General features: G+C 35.6%; 1 protein-coding gene across 2 annotated transcripts; it reads left to right on the top strand.

The window, feature by feature from the left end:
• Positions 1-26,703, top strand: LOC139690035 (casein kinase I-like). 2 transcript variants are annotated; one of them, XM_071587219.1, is made up of 10 exons: positions 1-171; positions 300-377; positions 812-922; positions 994-1,142; positions 1,249-1,477; positions 2,777-2,947; positions 10,355-10,503; positions 13,215-13,494; positions 18,082-18,214; positions 25,118-26,702. In XM_071587219.1, the coding sequence occupies exons 2-10, from the start codon at positions 302-304 to the stop codon at positions 25,221-25,223; spliced, it is 1,404 nt and encodes a 467-aa protein (XP_071443320.1). In that variant the 5' UTR covers positions 1-171; positions 300-301; the 3' UTR covers positions 25,224-26,702. The 2 variants fall into 2 exon arrangements, with proteins under 2 accessions (XP_071443320.1, XP_071443319.1); XM_071587218.1 differs by lacking the exon at positions 1-171 and having other exon boundaries at positions 287-377; positions 25,118-26,703.
• Positions 26,704-26,731: the final 28 nt, after the last annotated feature.

The raw sequence follows: 26,731 nt of genomic DNA, 5'->3' as shown, positions 1-26,731 counted from the left end.
TCTATCGCCCAGGCTCTGACGGAATAGTAGAGTATAAATAAGTGTTGCATACAATGAGAAATCTCAATAATCCTTTGCTATCCCACGTCCTATTGTATTCTTGATGAAACGGATTAATATATAAGGATCGGCGTTTGTGTTTGTTGCCGAATATTTGTAAAATAGCCCCAGGTATGATTGCGTGCTGGTGAAGAATTTCCGTCTTTTCTCGAATGTCAATGAACAAGGTTCAACATGGCTGCTTGCTTCGAATCTGTTTATGTTGGTATTGTCTAATTCGACTTTTATGACCCTTCCAGAAATGGAGCTAAGAGTGGGAAATAAATATAGGTTAGGACGGAAGATAGGTAGTGGATCTTTTGGAGATATTTATCTGGGTAAATATGAATATACCATGGCTGAATTCTAATTTATTGACTTAGTGGTTTTCCCCATAACTTTGCATCAACTCATGAGTACGACTTTTATAGTCTCAGCATCAAACAATCTTCCATTGTATTCCATAGAGCAAGTTAATTGTCATTAGAATAAGGTTTTGAAATGAAATTATTGCCAAACATCCTCCCCGAGCCACATTCTTTTGTTGACAGCAATCTTCCCTGTCTGACAATTCTCGTTTTTATGACATTGAAATACTGATAACAGTGAAATGATCGATTGTGATTGGCGAAGACTTAAATTGTTCTTACATCTGAAATAGTTATTAATGCTTTTTTCGTTGAAAATGCTGTTATTGATCGCTGGGGAAGACAGACGTCTTTCAGATTCATTGAAAGAATTATTTCGAGCATTGTAACTCTTCTGTTCATAGGCACTAATATTTCCACTGGCGAAGAGGTGGCCATTAAACTTGAATGCATCAAAGCGAGGCATCCGCAACTTTATATGGAATCTAGGATTTATAAAATAATGCAAGGAGGAGGTAAATACTTTTATATAAGATAGTTTTTTAATGCATCGGCCTGCACATCTAATACTTTTGTGCTTCTTTAGTTGGAATTTCAATGATTAAGTGGTGTGGCTCTGAAGGAGATTACAACGTAATGGTAATGGAGCTACTCGGCCCTTCCCTGGAAGATTTATTCAATTTTTGCTCACGCAGATTCTCCTTGAAAACTGTTTTACTTCTTGCTGACCAGTTGGTACGTTTGAATCTACGATTGAACATATCGAGTGGCATTTTTCTCGCCTACTTTTCTCCTACCATGAAGTTAACAATTATATTTTTTTAATTTTCTTCTACTACAGATTAGTAGGATTGAATTCATCCATGCCAAGAATTTAATCCACAGAGATATTAAGCCTGATAATTTTTTGATGGGTCTAGGGAAGAAAGGAAACCTTGTGTACATCATAGACTTCGGCCTGGCAAAGAAATATAAGGATTTTAGGACTCATGTGCATATTCCCTATAGGGAGAACAAGAATCTAACTGGAACTGCTCGGTATGCCAGTATCAACACACATCTTGGTGTTGGTAAGTGAGACAAGTGTACAAAAAAGTTTTTGAAACTTGAAAATTTTATTCCAATATGTTGTCTAAATATTTATGTTAAAAATGTAATCGTTAGAAAATAAACTTTTATTGAGATTAACATTAAAAATAACATCTTACAGTAGAAACGTTTAATGTGCTACCACCCAAGTCTGATCCTAGTAATCATTTCTCTGTCTGTAAATCACCTTTGTTTTAATTTCGGAAAGATGAGTATTGAATCTCTTTAGATAAGAATGTAGGAAAAAATAGGGAAATATAGAAATCTCATTTTGTGTAGCCTAGAGTTTTATGTTAATTCATTTTCTTGAATAATGAGTATGTATTTCCTACAAATTATTCCTACTCTTAAGAATTAGTTGTGTTGCTTCTTTTCTCATGTACCTTGTCCATTTTAGCCATTATTTTCTTCACTAATCTTGCTGTTGAAACCTTTAATTAATAAAAACATGATTTTTCCCTGCGTAACAGTTATTATTATTATTATTTTAGAATTCTGTTGCAATAAGGCGATTTTCCTGGTGGCAACGGTCAACTTTGGTCAAAGAAAACTTGCAACGAAAATTACATACATACACGCACTATAAAAACAGATGAGACAAAATATTATTCTTACATACAATGACACTTCCACATCACATACAAAATGCCGTCCACATCACATACAGACAATATTTTAATAACTTCAATGAAGTTTATTACCCAGTGGCTGCTTTACATTTATTCTTAAAACTTCTAAAATTGGATGGAAAGGGCTCAAACAAACCTCCAGGCAGCTGGTTCCAATCAATTATAGTTCTTTTTAAAAAAGACTATTTTTTCTTATTTGTTTTTTGCATCCTTATTTTTATTTTGAAACTATGGTCGTTTTTTCCCTTAAAGTTAGGCTTTTCTATCCCTTGCCATAAATCTTCCCATGCACAAAAAAATTATATATATACTACCAAACCGACCTTCGGGTTGATTACTGTGTTTATGTTATAAAATATATATATTTATATATGATATATATTATATATGATATATTATATATAATATATTATATATAATATATTATATATATATATGTTTTATATATATATGTGTTGTATATATATATATATATATATATATATATATATATATATATATATATATATTTATATATGATATATATTATGTGTTTTTATTTATATTTTATATTACATATGTATGAATATATTGATTTTTCAGTGGAAAATTTTAAAATTCTGTAATTCAAGCTTTTCTTTCTTACTAATTATATGTTATCTACCATTGCAGAGCAAAGCCGTCGGGATGACTTAGAATCATTAGCGTATGTATTAATGTACTTTAATAGGGGCTCATTACCCTGGCAAGGCCTCAGAGCTGCAACAAAGAGGCAAAAGTATGAAAGAATAAGTGAAAAGAAAATGTCAACACCAATTAAGGATCTTTGCAAAGGTTACCCTGGTAAGTCCTGCAGTATTTTTAACCTATATTCATAGAAAACTATTTTGCTATTTGTTTCATCATGTGTAGTTTATTTCCCTCTAAAACTCTAATTTGTTTTATAAGTGTATACAAAGAGTTAATTTTTACTATTTCACAATTGGAGTTCCCTTTATATAATCGAACAACTGAATTAACCTGAGCCATTCTTCAGTAGAAAGTGTACAATGGTTGGTGAGATGATAAAATCATATTTTTTGAGAGCTAATCAATCAATAGCCAAACAGTTAAGGAATTGTAGTTATTTTTGAGTGAATTACAGGAATTATGTGATAGGTATGGGATAAAGGGTAGCATCAAGAAAGAAAATTAATGAGATTCTTGAGGAGTAGGAGAGCCATACACATAAAAGTTAAAGTTAAACATAAAGTAATAGGGAATAAACTTAGAGCAAATGGAACTGTTCATGTGTTTGGGTAGTATTTTAGTGGAAAATGGACATGATAGTGAGAGCATTAAGAGAAGGATTGAATTAGTAGAAAAAAACATTTAAAAAGGAAGAGAATTTGTAATGGGTACATTCATTGGAGATGTGAAGAAAAGATTAGTAAACGATTAAATATGGAGCATAGTTTTAATGTATCTGAAACTTAGTCTTTAAGGCAAAAGGTTGAGTTTGGAGGCTTTTGGATGTTTGGCTAAAAGGGATAAAACAAGTTGGACAAAGTGGAAGGGCAATTCTTAAGTTTTAAATGTTTGATTAAGTGGGAAAAGAGAGAAAGTTGCTGGGGAAAATCATAATAAGGCAGAAAAGGCGAATGGAGGAAATTTTGAAAGGTATATTGCAGGTGTGATAGAAGGGAAAATATTGGTTGAGGTAGGACAAGAGGATCAGCATTCTCATTCTGCATTAAAGCAGACAGAAATTATGAAGAAATTAAGGAGGAAATAATGTAGGGTGGACGAGAGAAAGTTCTCATGATAGGGTGATGTTAATAATTATTAGAAACCTTCTGAGATGAAAATACAGTATGTAGGACAATTTCTTATTTCTTAGCATGAAGGTTATAATTTTTCTCAGTGTCTCAATCATGATATGACACTTACCTAATGGAATGTGAAACCTTGGTTTTATTCTAGATTTTTTATTCTAGAATGGAAACAAACTTCTTTCATAAGGTAAACATCTTATGCAATGAGAATTAACAAACATTCTACCATTATAAATCTTTAAAGTTATTAGTAATATTTAAGCAAGATGAAATAAAATCATTTTGATTCTTTAGCTTTGTGGTTTCATGCATTAATATAAGTAATTAGAATTAAAAATGGAGTGAAAGGTATGACCTGACCAGAAATTAAAGAGAAATTCTTTGCATAAAATGTGTATGCTTAACTTTTCTAAAAGATATATGTGTTGTCTTGAAGTGGTTGTAGTAAAAAAACACTGAAATCCCACAAAAAATTGATGAGCCCATGACCATGGTCTTTATGATACATATCATTAGCAGGTGACAGTACCTTACAACAGTTTCCTTGTGTGTTAGCTGGAGGAGGAAAGGTAGGAGGGCATCCTACTAATTGACTTGATGAGGAAGTATGTTTTGTGACCCACAATGGTCTATGCAATATGATGCGAGGGGTCCTCACTACTCTCCTCCCCCTGTGATTTAGGTGTGGTTATGGTCAGTGAGGAAGGGTTAAGGTGTCATTTATGAGAGGTGAACAGGAAAGAAGCCCAACTATGTTAATGACATCACGGCTCTACAATTTAAAAAAATTGCTAATCTGTCAACTTCCTCAAAACATTTAACTTGCACACTTTCCTTTCAATTTGTAAAATATCTGTTGCAAAGTTAGTGTTACGTTTGTTTCCCAGTAAGTGTTGTGCCAGTTGAGATTTATTGTCCTTTTTAATGAATCATGAAGCTAAATTATGAGGTATTTTGTTTTGATGCACTAACCCTACAAATTGCATTTCTTGTGCTCATCAAATCACATAGGGAAATAACTCACGGTATATCTTTCATCTGTACCTTTATCCAGTTTACTCCAATTATTTGGAAATGCAACATTTCAAAATTTAATATTTCTCCCAATTGTATAAAACTAACATGGAGTATGTAACACTTCTCTGTAAAGGATCTGTCTTTGATTTTAAGACAGATGACGTATGTTTTTTGTAAGTTTCAAGAAAGGTAATTACTTTTTCATTATCCTGGCTTCATCCTAATTCTCTAGCTGAACTTTGATAGTTGAATACCCATTAGGTATATGTATATCGGGAGGGTGGTAATCATATTGACTGATTTCTCATGTCATAACAGAGGAAGGTCAGTATTTTCTTGCTCCAGATTTGTCATTTATGTAGGGTTTTAAATAACGTGATTTATTCGAGTATCATTAGTGGATGAGAGAGGATTAGATATTAATTTATGCTTCCCTCTATGACTAGCTTTTTAGTTTTTACCTTCATTAGCTGTTACATGTTTGCTTGAAGTGTAAAATGTGTCAAGGATGATGGTCAATTAAATAATTATCATAATATATCTTGCTAATATATTTGAAATTTACATTATGGTAATTTACCCATACTTATATCTACCTTTCTATGGATTCTGTTAATGAATGATGCAACTCACGCCCCAGCACCAGAGCTACTGGGGAATGTGTTGTATATATTTAGGAAAGAAAATAAGTACTTAATGTAATTTGACACCTCACTATCATAATGTTCCATTTTTACTGTAGAAACATAATTCTTAGTTAATTTCCATACTTTTTATTATGGTACTATCAGTTTTGATAGTTGATTGCCATTACCATCTTGCAGAAGACAGCCTAATGTTGAAACTGATAGTGCTATATTAGATGTGGAACAATTCTACCAAATTAAGCCTGACTTCTTCAATTATATCCATATTTAATGAGTAGACTACTGTGAAGGTGCTAAATTAATATAGATGTTCCTCAAAAATCTGTATTACTAAATATCATCAAATCTTTTGTAGAGATCGTAGCAGATTACAATTGATGTGGTATGCATTAAGGTTTTGAATAAAATATATTTGTGACTAGTTTAATATGGCAATGATGAAGACATTGTCTTTCTAAGGACATGCAATTTATGACTCTGAATTTTAACCATTAATTAATGCATGTTTATTTCACTTAAATGTATACTAAATGAGTATAATGCTGACTTGACAAAGGGTTTTCTTCTGTAAGTGATGTTGATTGAGAATCTTGCAGTAGCTCAAGAATCAGAATGATTCACTTTCAATGATCAATCTTTGATAGTCAAGCCAAAAGTTGGTTGGATATTTTCTCTGAAAGCATTAGTTTGCTGATTACTTTGGCTTGAGTTAGTGAACAAGCATTCACGAATGTATTTTTTATTATTTACTCGCAGCAACTCCGGCTTACTTCCTAAACATAGTAGAAACATAAAATTAGCAAACCCTAGCAGTGGCAGAATTATTTTCCATGGGTATCCTGATCTATACTTGGGTATCGCGAAGAACCCATCAAGTGGAGTGATCTTTCAAACAGAACATTAAATTGTGGGTCCTTTTAAGAGAGAGGATAATGCCGACACTGAGTTTCTTTCCACAATTTCATTATTTACTGAAGATCCCATCTCTACCAAATTACCCATCTCTCCCCAACGGTTCTAATGAACTAATCTGTTGTTACCTGCCCTCATATCAGCTCAATTTACCTCATTTTTATGTTAAGATAAAATGGCATCATTTTTTTACTGGCCAACTTTGGAACCATAAGTTTTTTATTAGTTCATTTATTTTGAACTCTGATATTTCCAAGTCCAATTGTGTCAGTCCCATGAACTACAAAATAATGAAGTTAAGCTGTTATGTCAAATTTAATAGACTACCGGCAATCCACTGTACCATGTGTGTCAGTTACTTACAAATGTGATATTGATGATAAATTTTCCATTTTGCTTACTGGCTTCTCATTCGCCATTGCTCATCAAAGCAAATGCTAATTTTTTATTTGCATGTAAAAAAGGGGGCATGCTAGTTTTTCTGAACTTATCAACGGGTGAATCTTTGGAATTATGTCATTTTTATGTAATCAAATCTATGTACTGTGATTCCCAAGTTTTTCTAAATTGAATTAGCTCCGTTCACAGTGTATTTTAAAACTTGGGGTGCAGTTAAAACCCACTGGAAGATTATCATTTCACAAAAATTCAGTAATTTTGGATTCTTTTGTACACCCATGACATTTATCATGCCAGAAATTAACTGATATCTGACAGAATAATAAGTTAGGTGATTAAAGTAATCATATTTTCAATTTCTAAGTGGAATATCAGAATATCATGTGTGTAACAAATTTTTGTGACATTTGTTCGTAAGCTATAAGAGTTCTTAAATTTCACAAATTGGTGACCCAGAATTTGAAATCACCCGAAATAATATAATCATAGAAATTTTCAAAATTTATAATATTTTGGTGTTCTATTATGCCCCATTTTTATAAATCATTATCAATACGGGAAAAACTAATTTATAGTAAGGAAGTAATGTTGATTAATAAAGCTGATATTAATATTTTTCTAAGTTTTGGACTGGGTAATAACCATCACATTTTCCAGCCAATTGTTGTTTGTAAGATTATAGTCTTTATAACATGTAAGTATGTGAGTAAATACAGGGAAGATTCTTGAATTCATTTAATCAACTGGAATTTCACCAATCATTATCTTCTGATTCCTTTTGGTCAGAGTGGTTGAACATCCTCTTCTATTTAGGGAAAGCCACTTGATTTTACAGGGAATAAACCATTCGCCTAGACTGGGATTGAACCTGGATTCATATATTGCTGGATGATTGCTTCGGGTAGTAAATCTACCAGGGTGCCCACTAAACATTGAATTTTTAAGTAGCATGGTTGAATAGAGTAGTATTACATTACTAAAGGTTACTAATTAAGTAGCTGAAGGCAATGGTGTAGCACTAAATTTTGCTGAATCTCAAGTGGCTCAAGCACTCTCTTGTAAACCGAGGGATCTTGTTTTCAAATCCTAGCTCAGACCAATGATTTTTCCACTGTAAACTACTTGCAATTTGGTGCATTCCTTGCATTTAATGTTTGCCAGAAATTCAGCATCATCAAGAAGTCTATGGATGCTTTAATTTTTCTAACAGTTGATAGCAATATATTAAACAGTTGGTATCCTGCTGCCCCTGCCACACACCCTCTTGATGTACACTGGTCATAATGTAGATAATATTCCATAGTAACAGTAGTCTGATTAAAATTTCATAGTATTTGCATATTTTAGGGCCAAATTTGGTGTATCATAAAATTGATGGATTACAGTGCCAAGATTCATTTTATGGAAGTGCTGCTCCAATTTCCATGCATAGTTAAGACATTTAATATTGCTTTATTATCATTTAATCTAGATATTTATGTAGTTCTTCTCAAGGGTGAATCCAGGAGAGGTCATGGACACCCTCCTTCACTTCCTTCACCCCCAGGTTAAAACATCGTAAGGATGGCTAAGTCAGTTTCCTTATCTCCTTAGCAAATGCTTAGTTCAAATGTTTTCATTTATTGAAGTGGCCATGTAAGTTTTTGTGTAGTGGTTGCAACAAATGTTGTCATTATTTGGAATACCAGTATTTTTTCCTCGGCTTTCCGACAATTTCATGACGATTGGTACCGGTACTGTTTTTATACCATCTTGGTATTTTTAAAGAGTGGATTGAGTATCAAGCTCCTTGCTTGATACTCAATAGGTTGAATTTTTCAAAATGTCAGCACTCCCATATTTTTAATTTAATTAAGTTTTTCTGTGACATAGTTAACAGTCGAATGGTTGAGAAATAATTATTTGAAGGAGCTCAATTTTTGTAGAGACAAGTATATTTCTTGAAACTGTACTTAGTTCAGAAATGCAGCAGTCAATCTATTGGGAGCATGCGGTGGTGTTTTCAGGCAAGGTGAGTGAGTAGAATAATGTTAAAAGTGATGAATTGGAATGCATGAGTGTTAGCAGGTGTATGCAATCCATTGCCCACAAACAATGGTGCATATAGGATTAGAAGTGCCCATGAACTTGTATACCATCCATTAAAGAGACTTGCAAGCGGCCCTCTGCTTGAGAGACCCATAGAGGAGAAAGCTGACTTGTGACACATGAAGTGACCAGCCGAATCTCCCTCAGATTTTGAGTAAAAGTCACAACTTTCCAAACGGATTTCATGATTGAGTTGCTGAACACCTAATGGCATGAGAAATTGTGCCTTTGCTATTATCATAAAATTCAGAACAAAGGTGCCGTACCTGATGTTACATGTGTACATTGTATAAATTGTTATTTGGAGACACCCAACCAGGAATGAATTACTTTATATCCGCACCTAATTACATTCCACTATCATCATTACACTAATGATTGATGGGAGGTCTTTGAAAAATACCTTCTAGGTACTATTTTCCCTATTGTACCTAGCAATAGAAATGACAACATGTTCATCTTGATTGCCATCACATATTGTTTGCCTAAAATAGACTTAATTCATTACTTGGCTAGTAATCAGTTAATTCCCCACATAGTTAATGATTTATTTACTAGGGAAATTGGGTTGCCTTCAATAATTTATTTTGATATTGAATTCATTGTAATTGTTGTTTTGGATGCCCATGTCTTATTTTGTCAATGTCGCATCAATCTCAATGTCAGTGTATTCTATTTTGGTTGTTTTTTAATGATAAAACTCACTCACTCCTTGCTAACACCACCCACTTCTGAAGTCATCGTCATGTAGAAATAAAAGCATTGACTGGCTTGAATTTGGTGCGCATATTTTTGCAAGTTTGTGAAATGATATTGGCACATCACATTGACTGGTTTGTGTTCCCTTTTACCCGCATTCCTCCTCAAGTCCTTACTCCTCATGAGGAACATTCATTCACAAAGCCAAAATCACCATGTTGGCAAGACCCAACCTATTGGGATCTAATATTGTTCATTATCCCCATTACGATGAATTTTCTGCAGAGCTTTATCCAAGATGATTTGGGAGGCCCAAGATCTCCACCCGAAGAGAAGTATTTTGTGGCACAATTTCCCTGGTCACATCTTTTATGCCCCCTCATTTTGTCGTGGTGGTGGGAATAATTTTACAATGTACATTAGATTGTATTTGATATCAACTGGACAAGGTTGACCCTCTTTGGCTGAATGTCGAGACCTAGCACCATGATTCCCCATTCCTGACTGTGTTGTGTTATATTGCCTACTGAAACTTTCAAAATTGAGAATTCATCAGTAATTACTGTTTTTAAATTGTATTTTTATTTTTTAGTGATATTTTGCATAGTAGTAGTTATTAATAAAAATATAATTTGAACAATTATTAGCTTTTTATGTTATGAATTCTTTTTCAGTTGAATTTAGTGTATTTTTGGATCACTGCCGTTCACTCAAATTTGAGGAAAAACCTAATTATGCCTTCCTACGTCAAATGTTCCGGAAACTCTTTCATGACCAAGGCTTTACATACGACTATGTGTTTGATTGGAACATGCTTAAATTTGTAAGTACACATTTAATTGAATAACTAACATTATATTACAGAAAAAAATGGTTTTACATGTGCCACTCAGTTGTGGTTACCACAATACGGCATGTTTGGCCTTGTTTCTCAAAATGATTCTCTTTTATTTTCTTCATTAGTAGTAGATAACTTTGTTGTGAATTTATCTCAACATGCCTACCAATGGTGCAACTGTATGTGATGATATCAACATGGTTGGTGTCCTATGATTAAATACAAATAGGATACAAGTGAGAGGTGATCATGTGAATGCAACTGTGTTGGAAGGCCAAAAATCACCATTAGTTTTAATGATTGACAAACTGGAATAGAAGGAATTACTGTTTTGGTTCTATCAGATGAGAACATGAAAGTCAGAGACTTGTTCAAGCTGTCTCGAACTGAATGTATCGAATGCGATATCAGTTTGTATTAAGTGTTTTGATTCATTTTATCTCTAGAAATAAATCATTTGGGGAAAAAATGATGTCCTTCCATCATTTTAATGATTTATTTTAAAGCATATTAACTTATATAATATAATATCCATGACAGTTTGGAAATATAATTTCATGTGATATGGTTCTTTGGAATGCATTACATTATATTAATTTGTATCTGTTTTATTTTTAAATGACTGCACTATCAAACCTTTGCTATTTGATGATGAGAAAGAGTAAAATTTATAATATGTAAATCTTATTTTACCTCGCACAAGGGCTTAGTAGTACCATGGTACACCTGGATATATCACTCCAACTAATGAAATAAATATATTAAAACTAAATCATATGCTAAGTTGATTTATAGCTTAATTCAAAAACCAGATAATATTACAAACGTTCATTTTTTCTAATGTTAATCGGTGAAGAGGAATCATATGTTGTTAGGTTATTTTGAAATAAGGAGTCATTGGACATATAAAATAATATTATTAATATTCATGCATGATGGTGGTACCCAAAATAGAAATGTTTATGGTGACAGAATTTGAGGAATTACAATAATTTCTCCAATATATGATATGCAAAAGCAAATAAGTAAATAAATGTAATGTATAAATGTTTTGATTATTTGGTTTGGAAAAATAATTGTTAGTTCAAAATGAATTACTTATCTTTGGCCATGCAATATTTTGAGAAAAAAGCCTACCTAGAACAATGGGGCCTAAGTCCCCTTCTAAGTACTTCCCTTGGGTCCTCATGCTTACCTTCCACTTACCAAAACAATTGGCAAAGTCCTCTTTCAGAATCACCATCAGCTACCTCGTCGCATTCTCTTTTATCTCATCAACATCAAGAATGTCATGCTGCAGTTGCAGGGGACTTGCTCCAGAGTGAAATGATGATCCAGGTTTGATAAAGAAAAAGATTCGTCATGGAGATAAGATGGCATACCTGGAGATGAGTCCTGCGTTTATGGCTATGGCTATGAAACAAAAGTCCAGTCAGTTGATGAGATAAAGGAGAATGTGATGATGCAGCTGATGGCCAGTCCGAAAAAGGACCTCCATGATTGCTCTGAAAAGTGGAAGGGATGCTGGATAAAGTGTATGAGGTCTTAAGGAGATTAAGGCTTCCTCGTTCTAAGTAGGATATTTTTTTTTTCAAAATGTTACATGGCTGGATAATTTCCACAGAGACCTCATACAGTAGCAAAGCTGAAGTTAAAACTCAGGTGAATCTGCATTAAAGAGGAATTTCTGTAGTTTTAGACTTTCAAATAAACCACAGCAATGTAACCCCATTTCCTTGTAAAAGATTGTCTAAACATTGTTGCCAGTTTTCCTTCTATTCTTGATCTATTTTTTCTCCAACATAGTTTGTGGCTTCTGAATTTATTACACACTACTTTGGATTTGATTCAGTTTTTTCTTAATTGGTTTGCTGGGAATTGTGAGAGAATTATTCATAAGTGGCCCTAAAACCTGAAGGAAGCTAGGATTCCTAGGTTTGCCTCTGGGAATTTAAATTTCTTTTGCACATAGAGGATGGATATGGCAACATAGAACACATGCAATTTAGGTATAGATAGATGGCGTCATAGATGATATGGTTCGCTCAGACTTCACTTGTAATGCCCTTTTATTTATTTGTGGGGGTATCACAAATAACATAGGTGCTTAGTTACCCATAGTGAAGTTTACTGGAGTCAGTTAGGATTTTGATTTTACATGAAAAATGCTACATACTTAAGTGAGAAGTAAAATAAAGAAATATCAAAGTCCAATAACATAGCCTCTATGCTGTAAATCAAAGATTTTCTGCTGTCCCAACCAAAAATGAATGTGTAAATGGTGCATAAGGGCTCAGCTATGTTAGTACATATAGTACATTTATTGTTTATCAGAAATATGCCCCAGCAAGTTTCTCTGAACAAATTGCATGTATAAAAATGATAATTTTCCTATGTATAGTTACTGGGTATTCTTTTGGATTAAGTTTCACTGTGAATGGGGGTTGTTTGCCATAAGTAAATAGTCAAAAATCTTTGTTAGACATTCTAAATTTTAGGCTGAATTTTGAGTGGTTGTTTCCGTGGGATTCAATGAATGATTTATGGAATGAGAAATAAGAGAAGATTCATAGGTATCCGTTTAACAAAGCATAGTCTTAAATAAAATGTTTAAGGTAATTATTATGCCGTGGTAAGCTAATATTGTATGCATTAATTAGAAATCTTTTCTTATCCTTTGTCTTATATATTCACAGGGTGGATCAAAGCACGGGAACCCAGAGGAACAGTCACAGCAGCAGCAACAACAACAACAACAACAGCAGCAGCAGGCAATACAGCAGGCACCTCCACAGCCCCAGCAGCAGCAACAACAACAACAACAACAACAGCAGCAGCAGCAACAACAACAACAACAGCAGCAGCAGCCACAGCAGCAACAGCAACTCAGGGAGTGGAAGTACATTCATCGAGGGTTGGCACAGCCACCTGAAGTGGTTGGAGGAGGAGGTGGATTTGTAGTCCCAAGTCCAAGTGGTAAGTCGTGGCAAGAGAGAGCACTCCAACAACCAGAAATCCATTTTGTTGGACCTACTAAAAAGTGGCTAGCAGTATAATCCAATTGCTGTTTGGCTTTTTTTTTAACTTTTTAGTTGATCAAATGACTAAAGTCATGTTGATGAAACATTGTTTTATAAACATGTAATTTTTTAACTTAAAGGAATTAATTGGGTGTTAAGAACATGTCCAATGTTTTTGCTCTGCAGCAGAATCCTAGTGTAATGATTACAGTATAAAATGAGTCTTGATATAACAAGTGATGACCTAGGTACAGATTACCTTATGATTTACATATAAATTGAATTGATAATAGTAAGCCCTACATATTTAGATCATTATTTAGTAATAGTAAGACCTATGCGGTGATAGTTTGATATGATGAGTGGTACAACACGTGAGTCAAATTGCATTTATATTTGATGGTCAAACATATTTGCCACCAGTTAGGCATGCTCATTTGCAATTTCTGGGCATACATGCTTTAAATAGCTCTTTTGTTTGTACATCACTTTAACCACTTCAATCATACCACAGAACTGTCATGGCTGTAAAACTTATTTGAATTAAATTCTGTATTGGCATTATCTGTCTCTCACACTGGTTTTGTTAAAAGAGATTAGCAGCAGGATAGTCTGCTTAATACTAGATGTATCAATCAAGAGCATATATGTATTAGCCTCTTAATTCTGGCTGAAGCAGGCAGGCAGTGCATCTGTGAGAGGGAAAAGTGAATGCATATTTAAAATGTTCTGATTGGCTAGTAACTTCGATTAGAGGAAATTAGTGCATGAAGAGGGTGTTGAAGACGGGTATAAAGAGGATATAAATTAAATATTGTCCATATTAATTTTATAAAGGAAACAAAACAACTGGTCTAAAACCTCCTTTCTGATGAAGCACTCACTTGGTATCACCAAAATATGGTAGGTGCTTATGGTTATTGCAAATTTTAGAAAATAAGATTTTGTCCATTGCCTTCAGGTTTACCTTTCCACAGAAATGAGAGATTGGCAAATAGATGAACTTTCTTTTTTTGCCATATTTCTTTCTACTCTTTGGTCATCTCAGGTCAGCAAATAATTTTCTAGAAGTACCAAGGTTTAAAATTAGATTGGCATAGGTTAGAGAATTTTGAACTGCAGCACAACTGCATTTAAATTTTATAATTTTCCAGTAGATAAAAGATGAAAAAAATGTCAAAGTTTTGAGGTTCTCCCATGACTTTGCAAATTATCTATTTGGTATTGGTGGTACGAACACTAATGATCCTATGGAAGATTATTTAGGAACTCAAGATTAACATCAGGACAAAATATGAATTTGTGAAATTAATCTGCATAACTTGAGGATGATAACCAACTCTGGCTATGAAACCATGGAAAGTGATGATGGTGAAGATGAGGATGATGCAGCTGTAGAACCATCCACAGAAAAACCTGTCTGCCACTGGTCAAAAGCCCACTAGAAGTCAGTTTCCGGAATACTGTTGAGAGCCTTTGTTGTTGCCGCTTGAACCGCCTCGATGGAGTTAAACCGATATCCTTTGAGCTCCCTTTTTATTTGCGGAAACAAGAAAAAGTCAGGTAGAGCCAGGTCGGGGCTGTAGGGGGGATGAGGCAACGTTGCCACGCTGAATATCGTCAGCAGGTAAATTTCCACCTGTGACAGTTTTTGTTCCTCGCTCAAGACTTTCTGCACACTTTCCTCATTGCAAGATCCTCTGTTGCAATTGTTTGGACGGTTCCGACTGAAAGGCCAGTCTCCTCACTGATAAGGGCGATTGTTAAATGCCTGTCAGAGTCCAAAACTTTTTTCACTTTGGCCACCTGAGTATCGGTTTGAGCGGTTGTCGGGCATCTGATACAGTGCTTGTTTTCGACGAGCTCCCGGCCTTCCTTAAACATTTTGTGTCACTCAACAACTCTTGTGTGGCTCAAGGCATCATCCCCATAAGCCTGTTTAATGAGTTCAAGGGTCTCCGACGTGGATTTCCCGAGTAACGCAAAACTTCACAGCGTAGCGTTGCTTGACAGTGCGCTCCATGCTGGCACGATGACACCACAACCAATCAAACGTCTGAAAAATCCATCTCTCTCAACGCATGCCCGGAGGCCACTGAACTAAGTGCACCTGAGTGGTGGGGTACCCGTTTACTGAGCCGACTGGTCGGACCCTCATCCACAGCTCCATTGAGGCTAAAGCGAATCAGTGCCAATACTTATTGTGCGGACCCTGTAGTCCCTCGAGCTCTGACTCTATAAGAGCACATGAACGTTAAGTTTTTTGATTTGTCTATCTACTCACTAAATCAATTTTCTGTTTCCTCCATCCTTTTATCATCCTCTCAGTTGGAGTTAGGCCAAATTGCCTTTCAGCTACCCTGTTTCCATTTCTGAAGCCTAATTCAAGACAAATTTAAATGCAATACTTTATTGGCACATCAATATAACAATCTGTTATCATTTGATCCCATGTGGTTATTCTAATTTTAGCTTTTTATGCAACAAATAGCTTGTGTTTAAAAGGAGATATGAATGCTAAATTGAAAGGAATATATTACAATTGAACAACACTATCGTACTACTGACGGTTAAATGCCTTCTTGTCTCTTGAGTATACCACGAGAGAGGTAATGCTTAAGCAGAGATGGCATCCCTGTTAGCCCAATACCTATAAATTTCGCAATAGCACCAGAGGTGAGATGAAACTGAACTTCCTACATTGTTTTAATTTATGATTTATTTGGGAATTTTTTAGGAAATACGAGGAATGTTAAAGTTCTTATTGCTATCTATTGGCTCAAGGCAGTAATATTTTCAAAATTTGTGATAAAGGCATCAATTGTTAATGTCTGATGAGTTAAAAAATACTTAATAGAAAGTACTTTTTACCTCATCAAATTCACTTGTGATTTATAAGACGAAGTCATACTCTTATACCTTTGGCACATAAGATGCAGGTTGTTTTTAGAGCACATTTTGTGGTAAAAAGAGTTTTTCCTTTGGGCTGGGAATAACTATTCTTGAAAAAATTATTTTTATTGTGAAACTACATGAATTTTAATATTATTAATTATTTTCAAAATTATTATTCCTGTTTTGTAAGTCTGTCTTGTAACAGGACTCATGTCCTTGGCTTCTACTTGTAGCTTTATAGCATCTTCCTTCCTTGATATCTGTCAGCATTCTAAACTGTCCTCATTTTTCTTTTTTCCCCTTCATCTACCTCCATATGGTCCACATTTGTAAGCATAGATCAAACTATGTATCTATCACATATGATATAGAGGGGTTTTGGTTATGTAAAATTAATTTTCCTGTGATTATTAGGTCTGAAAATATTGAATTTCAAAGTTTTATAGAGTAAATTATAACCAAATGATGATAACATGGTCTGGCTCACAATGCCATGCAATGTATGTAATTACGAAATTCTACTGATCCTTTGCTAAGATACAAACCGGTGATCACAGCCGTCTATTGGAAAGAGTATGAGTCTCCTTGGTGGTTCATCCTAGACGATACAAGATTGCATTACTCACCTACAAGGTTTGTCCTGAAAGTAATGTCAGTAAGTTAATACCAAATCATTTTTTGAATTTCTCATTACAAGTGTTTAAAAATCTTCAAAATAGGCTCCGTTTGTGATGATAAATCGGCTCCAGCAGGACTTCCAGCTCTCGAATGCATTGCGGTAGGCCTCCTTTGGAATGTCCTTAAATGACATGGTGCAAGCTGCTTTGATCTTGTCAATTGTCCCGAAATGCTTGCCTTTCAGGAGTGTTTTGAGGCATGAGGCAACAAAAAAAGTTGGGGGAAGCAGTCTCATTACCTGTAATGACGTTATCCAAAAATTTGGGATCATGTTTGCACATGTCGAGGTTTTCTCGGCATTTTTCAATGCGGCATGAATTTTGGTCATCAGGGAGTACTTAAGAAACCAGTTTTGCGCACACCTTCCACATGCCAATATTGTTCGTAATGATCTCATAAACTTTAGTTTTTGGAATGTTTAACATGTCGGCCATTAAACGAACACTTAATCATCAGTTGGAGTTCAATAGTTCCCTCACTTGTGTTACATTATCAGCCGTGGTGGTAATGGATGGCTGTCCTCGTCGTTGACCTTTTCCCGGCCTTCCAAAAAGGCCTTCTGCCATTGAAAAACTTGCCGATATGACAGGACATCAACTTTGTAAGCAGTCTTGATCATAGAAACGGGTTCCGTAGTGGTCTTGCCAAGTTTCACGCCAAACTTGATCATAATTCTTTGCTCTAACGAGCGCTGCATTTTTACTTAAACAAGATCATAAAACAACTCACAGACAGGCCCGTCGCCTCTCTTCAGATGCTCAGAGCACACTTGGTGACGGAACGCTGCTTAGCTGAGTTCCCCCACTCAGTTTCAACCAGTCCGACTTAGTCGCGTCACAATAAAATCGCTAACATTACTTTCAGGACATACCTTGTAGGCATTAGGTTATCATTATATGCAATTTCCTTGTCTTTTGGCATCTCTATGTACTCTTTTTTTTTCTTCTTTATCTTTTGGCGCCTTTTCTAGATCGAGGTGCTGATTGGAGTTTCTTAAGTATGAGACGCCGGGGGGTAGCTGGTGCAGGAGTTGGAGATGGTAATGCTTCTACATCGAATGTAGGTAGTGTTCTTGCTGCCACTGATTCCTCTAAGCAGTCCAAGTAAGTATTGCCCTTGGGTGTATGTGAATCATTCTCCCTATCCCTGGTGTGACAAATTATCCCATGCAGTTTGATCATTAATAACAAGGTTACGATTACAATCTATAACCAAAAGGAAGGCAATCAGTCAGCCAGGCGGTTATTTCACTCTTCATTTAATTAATACCGCAGGCAGATCAGAATTTCTAAAATGTGCTCTTTCATTCTGTAATGAGGGGATTTTAGCTCTTTGAGATGTACTGTTTAATCTTTTCTCTGTTATGGGTTGCCAAGAGTTTTTTCTGATGAGAGACTTCTATTGGAATTTTTCCTAAAACAATTCACAGTAATCAACCTAAAGATTGCTATGATTGGTTGGAAAAAGGCCTGTGCTTATAAAACTTACCTAGGTGCCCCTGGGGGGTTGGGGACAAATATGCCCATAATCATATTTAGAGCCACAATTGAGGCCTACCCAAGGTGGAGCGGTATGTGCCCAGAGCTCCTTGAGCATCAGCCTAACTTCAGATGTGAGAATAGTCTTGAAGATCATGAGAACAGACTGGTGAAAGCCTTTAATGGGGAAATTTAGAATACTGCATGCTCCACAAGTCATGGATTCGCTTTGGCTTGTAATATCATGCTCCTGCTTTCATTTTCTGGTTCATTGCCAAATGCATTTAATCAAATTACACTCTTTAAGAATTAATTACGGCCATAATCCCATATATTATATTCTACTGTAACTTCATTTTGATCAATTTATGGGAAGCAAGGTTTGTGAAACTACAGGTTCCATAAAAAAATTCTAATGAGAGAAATACTAGAAATGATGACATTTATGTACGAGGGTCATCCGGAAAGTAGTACCCGTTCGTGCCGCATGAAGTGCTGACGACGCGAGTAGCCGCTGGACGAGGTCAGATAGCTTCAGTGGCTTGTCTGCCTTCTCTGAGCCAAGTTGCGTGACGCTAGCATTGCCTGTGTTGTTTCTGTGATTGTTTACAATGTTTAAAAAAATTGAGAACGCCGCCAGTTGTGAAGTGAGGGCAGTGATTAAATTCCTCAATGCAAGAAACGTTCGCCCATGTGATATTCATCGCCAATTAAAGGAGGTGTATGGAGACAATGTAATGGACGAGTCGTCTGTTCGGCGGTGGTGTCGCAACTTCAACATGGGGAGGGGGAACACACACGACGATGAGCGTTCGGGGAGACCGTCTGTCATTACAGACCAACTGGTGAGCTCAGTTGACGAATTCGTGAGGAACGATCGGCGCGTCACAATTGATGACATCTGTGAGCATTTTCCCAATGTTTCTCGAACAATTGTTCATGAAATTGTTAAACACCATCTGCATTATGCAAAAATTTGTGCAAGATGGGTCCCTCGCGTATCTCAATGAGCTGGCGGCGAAGGACTATGCAGCAGGAATACAGAAACTTGTCACACGTTATGACAAATGCCTTAATTTGCTTGGAGATTATGTTGAGAAGTAGTTTAAAGTATCCTCTTTCAAATAAAATTTTTTATGTTTGTTAATATTTACTTTTGTGTCTTTATTTCACGAACGGGTACTACTTTCCGGATGACCCTCGTATGAAAAAAGCTAATTGTTGTTATTCCTTTCTATGAAAAAAGTATGATACTAATGATGTTATCATATAAATCAAAATAGTGAGAAAGTACAATAACAGGCAAATGAAAGCAATAAAAATAATTTTATAGAAGTTTATAATATAACCTTTTATGGTGGCATACTTCAATTTTTGCCATGATATTTCCAGGTATTAATTAAATATGTGTTGTTTGAAAATATTGATTGCATGAAGTGTATTCTAAGACCTTGTTCTTTCTAAGTTCAATAGACAAAACATTGGACTTCAATTTAAAGGCACTTAAGAATTTCTTATGATTCAATATTTGCAGTTTGACAGTATAAAAACAATGCTGTTTTATTCCCAATAAAATATATAGTTAATTAGTAACTCAATTAACTTTGTGCTTTATCAACCTTGAGTATTTTGTAGAAAAAAAGCCTAACAGTGGATGTGAATAAGGTAACCGTAGACTTTTATTTCCTCACATTCCATGTATCTACTCTACAAAATTGGTGAAAGTAATATTTTCTGTGTAAATATTGATGCAACGTCCTTTACAGTTTCCCTGCTATTTTCCTTAGATAATTGGTCATTTATTTATCCAAATCAAATTTACAGGGTGCGGCAGGAAAAAATTCAATTTGAAATTTCTGCCAATATATGCCACATGTAGAGGTCGCCATTGGCACCCAAATAAGCTTGACTTATGTACTTAACAGTCATAACCTCAAAATGGTCGTAATGCCAAGAGCAAGTGCGGAATATAACCGAAGAGCTGCAATTATTGAAAGAGTGAGCTGTGATCGCTCAGCGAAAGAAATTATTCGTTTTTCTGGTACCTTAGATCAATGCTATATGATGTTATTGCAAAGTATAATGAGTCAGAAAAGTCTGACAACGGTTTTGAAACACTGGCAATGAAAACTCACTTGAAGGAGTGCATTTCAGGATGCCCAATGTCATCCAAATGCCTCATGAGCTGATTTTTGGGGAGCCAGGGAAATTGATCTGAAAATTGTTGTAGGTGTGAGGGAAAAGATTATGTGTTGAATCATAAGAGACCTCTGCTATAAGTCTTACACCCCTGAAATATGAGGGCTGTCTAGATATTAACTTATATTTTGAAATAAATAATGAACCTATGGGCAAGACAAAGTTTTATTACATACATCTGAAAGGCACATTCTTAAACTACTTTTCTACTTTGTCGCCATTTAAATTGAGGCAATCATAATGATACCCAAGCATTTCAATTCAGTCTCTGAAGAAATATACTGCCATAAATTTTAACCACTTGTTTGCAACAGCATGCAACTCTGGATCACTGTCATTGTGCTGTGTGGCCAGCCATATTTGGCAAGAGATCCGTAATCTTAAATCGGCGATTTTCACAAATTTTTTTATTGATTTTCACTGTCAGTTCATCTGTCACAAAGCTAGGCAGACCACTGCAGTCCTTGTCGAGAACTTTGGCCTGGCCAGTTTTAAACTGAATACACTACTGCCTCACTCCACCTGCACTCATTATTCCATCTTCATATACTTCACTAAGTTGTCTATGAATCTCAATTGGCTTGTGGTTTTTTGCCGATATAAACCTAATCACAGATCGCAGTTCACAACTTGTGGGATTTTCTATTGCAGTGTGCATATTAGCAAATTAGAAGAACCACAGTCCAGACACTACCACAGCAGCATGCGCACTGAGTGTACGAGGTCTGTTCAGAAAGTATCATGACTTTTGTGTATTTTCAAACATTTTTTATTTATTCATGAACATCTGTTTTGTCCCCTCAAAGTAATCCCCATTAGATATTATACACCTGTGTCAACGTTTTTTCTAATCCTGGAAGCACTTCAAAAAATCATTTTTTGTGATCTTGTTTAGCTCCTCCTTTGATGCAATCTTTATCTCATCAATCGTAGCGTAACGTCGTCCTTTCATGGGCCCCTTCAGTTTCGGGAACAAGAAAAAGTCCCTGAAGGCCAGATCTGGGGAACATGGTGGCTGCGGCATCATTAGTGTGTTGCTTTTGGTCAAAAATTCGTGCACAAGTAACGATGTGTGAGCAGGGGCGTTGTCATGGTGCAAAAGCCAATTTTTATTCTTCCACAAATCCAGGTGTTTGTGTAGAAATGCTTCATGCAAATTGCACATTGCTTGCAGGTAATATTCCTCATTTACCGTTCTACCTTGTTGCAAGAACTCATGATGCACCATGCCCCTGCAATTAAAGAAAACTAAGCAAAACTTTCACATTCGACCGAACTTGGCATGCTTTTTTTGGTCTTGGCTTGTGCTGCAGCTTCCATTGGGATGATTGAGCTTTAGTTTCATGTCATAAGTATAAACCCATGATTCATCACCAGTTATCACCCTCTGGAAAAAAATTGGGTTGTCGCTGGCAAAGTTCTTACCTCATTACCAATGTTAATGCATTGCTGTTTTTGGTTGAAAGTGAGCAATTTTGTTCAAATTTCGTGGTGACCTGTGTCATGCCCAAATCATTAGTAAAAATCAAATGGCACGAGCCAATCGATATGTTTAGGTCCTCAGCAACTTTTCTAATGGTGACTCGACAATTGGCCATTACTATTTTCTTCACTTCATTAATGTTTTCATCTGTTGTTGACGTGCTCGGGCATCTGGCATGCTCTTTGTTGTTCATATCTTGTCGGCCCTCTGAGAACATTTTGTACCCTCAATAAACATTGCTTTGGTCCAAGGTAGCTTTTCCTTTTGCCACAGTCAATGTTTGGAATGCGTCCCCGCACTTAATTTCGTTTTTCACGCAAAATTTGATTCAGATTATTTGATCCATTTTTTGGAACTGGCAAAAATCGAAGACAAGCCGAAACACGTCCTAGCAAAACAGCTGTCAACAATTAGCTGAACATTCAAAATGGCCAAACTTTTCGGCATAAGTGTGAGACATAAGTGCCAACATAACACCACAAAAAAATCAATTATCTAACTTTCATAACCTGCAAAAATTCAACATTCGTGATACTTTTTTAACAGACCTTGTATGGATGCTTAGATACCAAAATGGTGGCTCTAGCCCTACCCACTGCCATGCTAGGCCGAAACATTAGTTACTTTATGGACTGCCCTCTTTAGACAGATGATTTCCGAAGTAACCATGGCAAAGCAAGTTGAATGTTTAAACCTGCTTTTGTGTTCTTTCAAAAACAAAACTGCTGGACAAATCAATTTTTTTCTGGTGAAAAATATTTGGATGGTGAAACCAATCTTAGGAATGCCTGCGGGCTTGCCCACAACCCTCAAGAAGTCCCCATTATTTCCAGAACAAAATTTCCAGGTTATGTTCACATGCTAGGAGTTGTGTTCAGTGAGAGTGATGTCATGCCACCGCATTTATTTAATAAAAGAGGGAAATATCAACAAAGAACCCTGAATAAAGAAACTTGGTATTTTTTCTTACAAAAAACTTCATTATACCACCACCGGTTTCAAGGCTTAGGCGATATCATTGGGTATGTGCCTATGTGTTGAACTGGTTGTAGTATAATAAAGTTTTTTAATGTGAAAAAATGATAAGTATTTATTCAGTGATGATGAATTTTCACAAAATAGTCTCTTACACCATTGAATTCATAAACCAAGAAGGTTATTTGCATGTTCTGACAAACATAGTGAAGCTGTAGATGGAGACTTGTCATCTGTAAGGCCATACGTTTTCCAGCAGGATGGTGTGCTAGCCCATACGAATCATTTGTTGCAAAATTGGTTGTTAGATGCCAATATCTTTTGGTCCAAAGAATTATGGCCTCCCAATGGCCAAGATTAAAATCCGTTGGACTGCTACGCGTGCAGCGTGGTTGAAAGGGTTACCACATTGATACCCATTACAACATTCAGAGCCATTATTGAATACATATTCACCAATATAGACTGTGGCACGTTAAAACAGGTCTATGAATGCTTCAGACTAAGAATGGAGACCGTCATTTAAGCAAGTGGAGGATACATTGAATAAATTTGTTGTTTATGATCTTACAAACAATTCAGTACAAAAATTTTGTGAACATTTTCATTTCAGTATAATTTCAATGTAATAAAAATATGTTTGGAATAATTGTTTAATTTTTCCGAATGTTGGATATAATGACATTCTTTATGTTTAACTTTTCTTATCCTCATAATTGCCCAACTCTGCGGGAGTTAGCAAATGATGTCTGCCAATTAGTTTTAATCAAAATTGTGATGGATTACCCAAATATGTCTTGATCTTGTTCTAGTATGGCTAGGTAATGACCTAATATAATAATAGGGCAACAGTTTAGTGACTAGGTAGGATAAATCTTCATTTCATTCCTTCAAAACTACCTCTTTGGAAAGTAGTTTTGTTTTTACTTGTCAATCCACTGTCGTGGTAAAATATGAACGTTGTATTGTGTGTCTTTGCGTTCTTTATTAGATGAATTGCTGTTATATTAGCATTCAAACATATGAGCATCCAAATTTGTCATTATATAAGTGATAAGCATGTTTAATTATTAACCAAATTTAAATAGAACCTGAGAATTGCATTAAAAATAGAAACACCCATTATGAAAATATTTATTCTGTAACTTTTTATAAGGCTCAAATTTAAGCAGAAGAGTGGATTCTTTCTTAATGAAATATAATGAAGACTGTGGCTGATATTTTAGCAAATAAGGTAATTCCTCTTTCATGTCTAAACCGCAGACATAAAGCTGATTTAAAACTACTATTGATTGCCCTGAACTGCTCTCTCTCTCTCTTCAACTTCAGGATACCAAGTGGATTCACCTGCACCCACTCCCTACTCCAAATACCTATTCCTAGAATATCTCTCACCAAGTGCTCACCTTTATTTCGCCTCTCCTCTCTTCTAAATTCACTTCGATCCTTTTAATTTATCATGCAACAATTACATCACCCAAGCTTAATCTCTTCTTTCAACAAATTAAATTTTTCCCATGTCCATCTTAGGTTCTCATTGTTTATTGTTATGCTGTCATTGTATTTTGTCCTCTTTCATGTTTGTTATATTTTTTCACTGTAAATTGGTGCTACTGCTGTACGTGAATAATGTTTTAAAGTAAATAAAATTAAGCACTACGCTGTAATGAATTATGAATGCCATTACTAAGGCTTGAAAATTTAAAATTCAGCATGCATTAAAATCAGGATATTTGGTGGGATTTGAATTTTTTTGCATATTTTGTTCCACTAATTTATTCTGTCAGTGTGTGTTGAACTTTCTGAGAAAGGCAAAGTGTCATATTATGGTTTGGACAGAGAACTGAGGACTTATTTTGTACTATTTTCAGTTCAGTCATTCAAATGGCACCTCCCATATTCCAAGTTGGGGGAAGTGGGCGTCGAGGAAGTGTATCTAAGGATGGAGGTGGAAGCATGAGGCACTCAAAGAAGTGAGATGCAGCCGGGTGCTCATTGGGAGGTCCATCATTTGGAGAGAAGCGCAGCTGTCGACGTCCACTCTAAGCACTTCTCCCAACTCCCCTACAGCCTTCCCATAGCACCCGCTCTATCAAATATTATACTGGAATTTGGGAATTTCCCCCCTAGTGTCGCAGTAATGAAAACACTTCAGGAATATAAGACCTTGGCTGAGAAGGGGAAAGTTGACAGTGAATGTGACTTGCCTCACCCATATCTGTGTGCTTCCAGCAGATAGAGGATACAAAAAACCTTGACAATTAGTTGGAGGATTTGAAATATTATTTTCAAATATTGTGGTTTTATACTCTGATTTTTTGCAGACCCACTTCTTTTTTAAGCATGGGGAAGTCCTGGGTAGTGAACGAACAATAAATTGAGTTACACAAGCTTCTAAGGCAGTGTACAAAACTGAACCTTAAAGATGAAATTGGTTTTAAGAAGTGTACATAAGTGACCAATTCCACAGGTGATCCTTATCTTCATTACAATATGAAGAAAGCTGCGTAGTTATTAGAAATCCTTGGCTAGGTGGGCTATAAAGTGTTATACTGAACTGCTCTTCATTCCGCGTTTAATCCTCATGCTCTCAGTATGAGGTGTTGGGTTATAAACTGTGTGGTATATACAGCTGTGTTTACTAAATGCCTTTGCAACTCTCATTTCTTACCTTTATTTTTCTTGGTCTTGCAATTGTGCTTTGCATTCTTGCTTGAGGTGGCTTTTGTGAGCCAGTATGTACCAAGTGCTTGGGACTCAGTCCTGTTTTAGCCCACCTTTAATAGCCAGCTGTGTGTGTGTGTGAGATTCTCCAGGCTTCAGTGTAGTGTAATTGGGGCTTGTGTATTTGTTACGGTGTGAATGTGAAGTGTGTTTGCTGAAAGCCGTGTGTGTAATTGATACAGTGTTCTTCCTTGTTCATTCAATGTCTTGGGGGAAACTGGCGACTAGATTCTACTTGATGTTCCCCCTTTTATTCTTCTCATGTCGCAGTGATGTGATTGCCTATATCCGCCATGCCTTTTAAAATATTTTATATACATGTTTATTTTAAGAAGTCATCTTAACTCCTTTGTAACACCTTAATGCTAACTACTGGTGTCGCCTGTGATGTCAGCAAATTTTCTATTACCATAAAGTCTGAATTTGAAGTGGCAGTTATCATGATTTACATATGTTCTGTCGCCAGTTTGTTATCGTGTTATAATTTTATTACAGTCTGTGATTTATTAGCCTTGTGACAATTATTCCCTTCCTAATCATGAAACTGTGTAAGAGAGTAAGGAAATGGTATTTGATTTACCGTCAAAGGTAATAGTGTTTAGTGCTATTCGTTGGATCTTGCTGGTATCTTAATGGGGAATTCATGATGGTTTAAAGAGGGAAGCTTTGATGATAAATTAACTCTCTTTTTTGTACAATGTGTCCCACAAATATAGTTGGGAATTTTTATATCATTTGTTGTTGTTAATGACTACATCCCA

The sequence above is a fragment of the Hetaerina americana genome, unplaced genomic scaffold (assembly GCF_022747635.1).
Source record: "Hetaerina americana unplaced genomic scaffold, ioHetAmer1.1.p SCAF_3, whole genome shotgun sequence".
In the NCBI taxonomy this organism is placed as follows: Eukaryota; Metazoa; Arthropoda; class Insecta; order Odonata; family Calopterygidae; genus Hetaerina; species Hetaerina americana.
The sequence above is the reverse complement of the archived record's forward strand: the minus strand, read 5'-3'. Positions and strand labels throughout refer to the sequence as shown.

Coding starts and splice junctions, on each gene's coding strand:
- LOC139690035 (XM_071587218.1), top strand. CDS start 287: ATGACCCTTCCAGAAATGGAGCTAAGAGTGGGAAATAAATATAGGTTA. Junction 2,948..10,354: donor TCTTTGCAAAGGTTACCCTG/GTAAGTCCTGCA, acceptor ATTCTTTTTCAG/TTGAATTTAGTGTATTTTTG. Junction 18,215..25,117: donor GATTCCTCTAAGCAGTCCAA/GTAAGTATTGCC, acceptor TACTATTTTCAG/TTCAGTCATTCAAATGGCAC.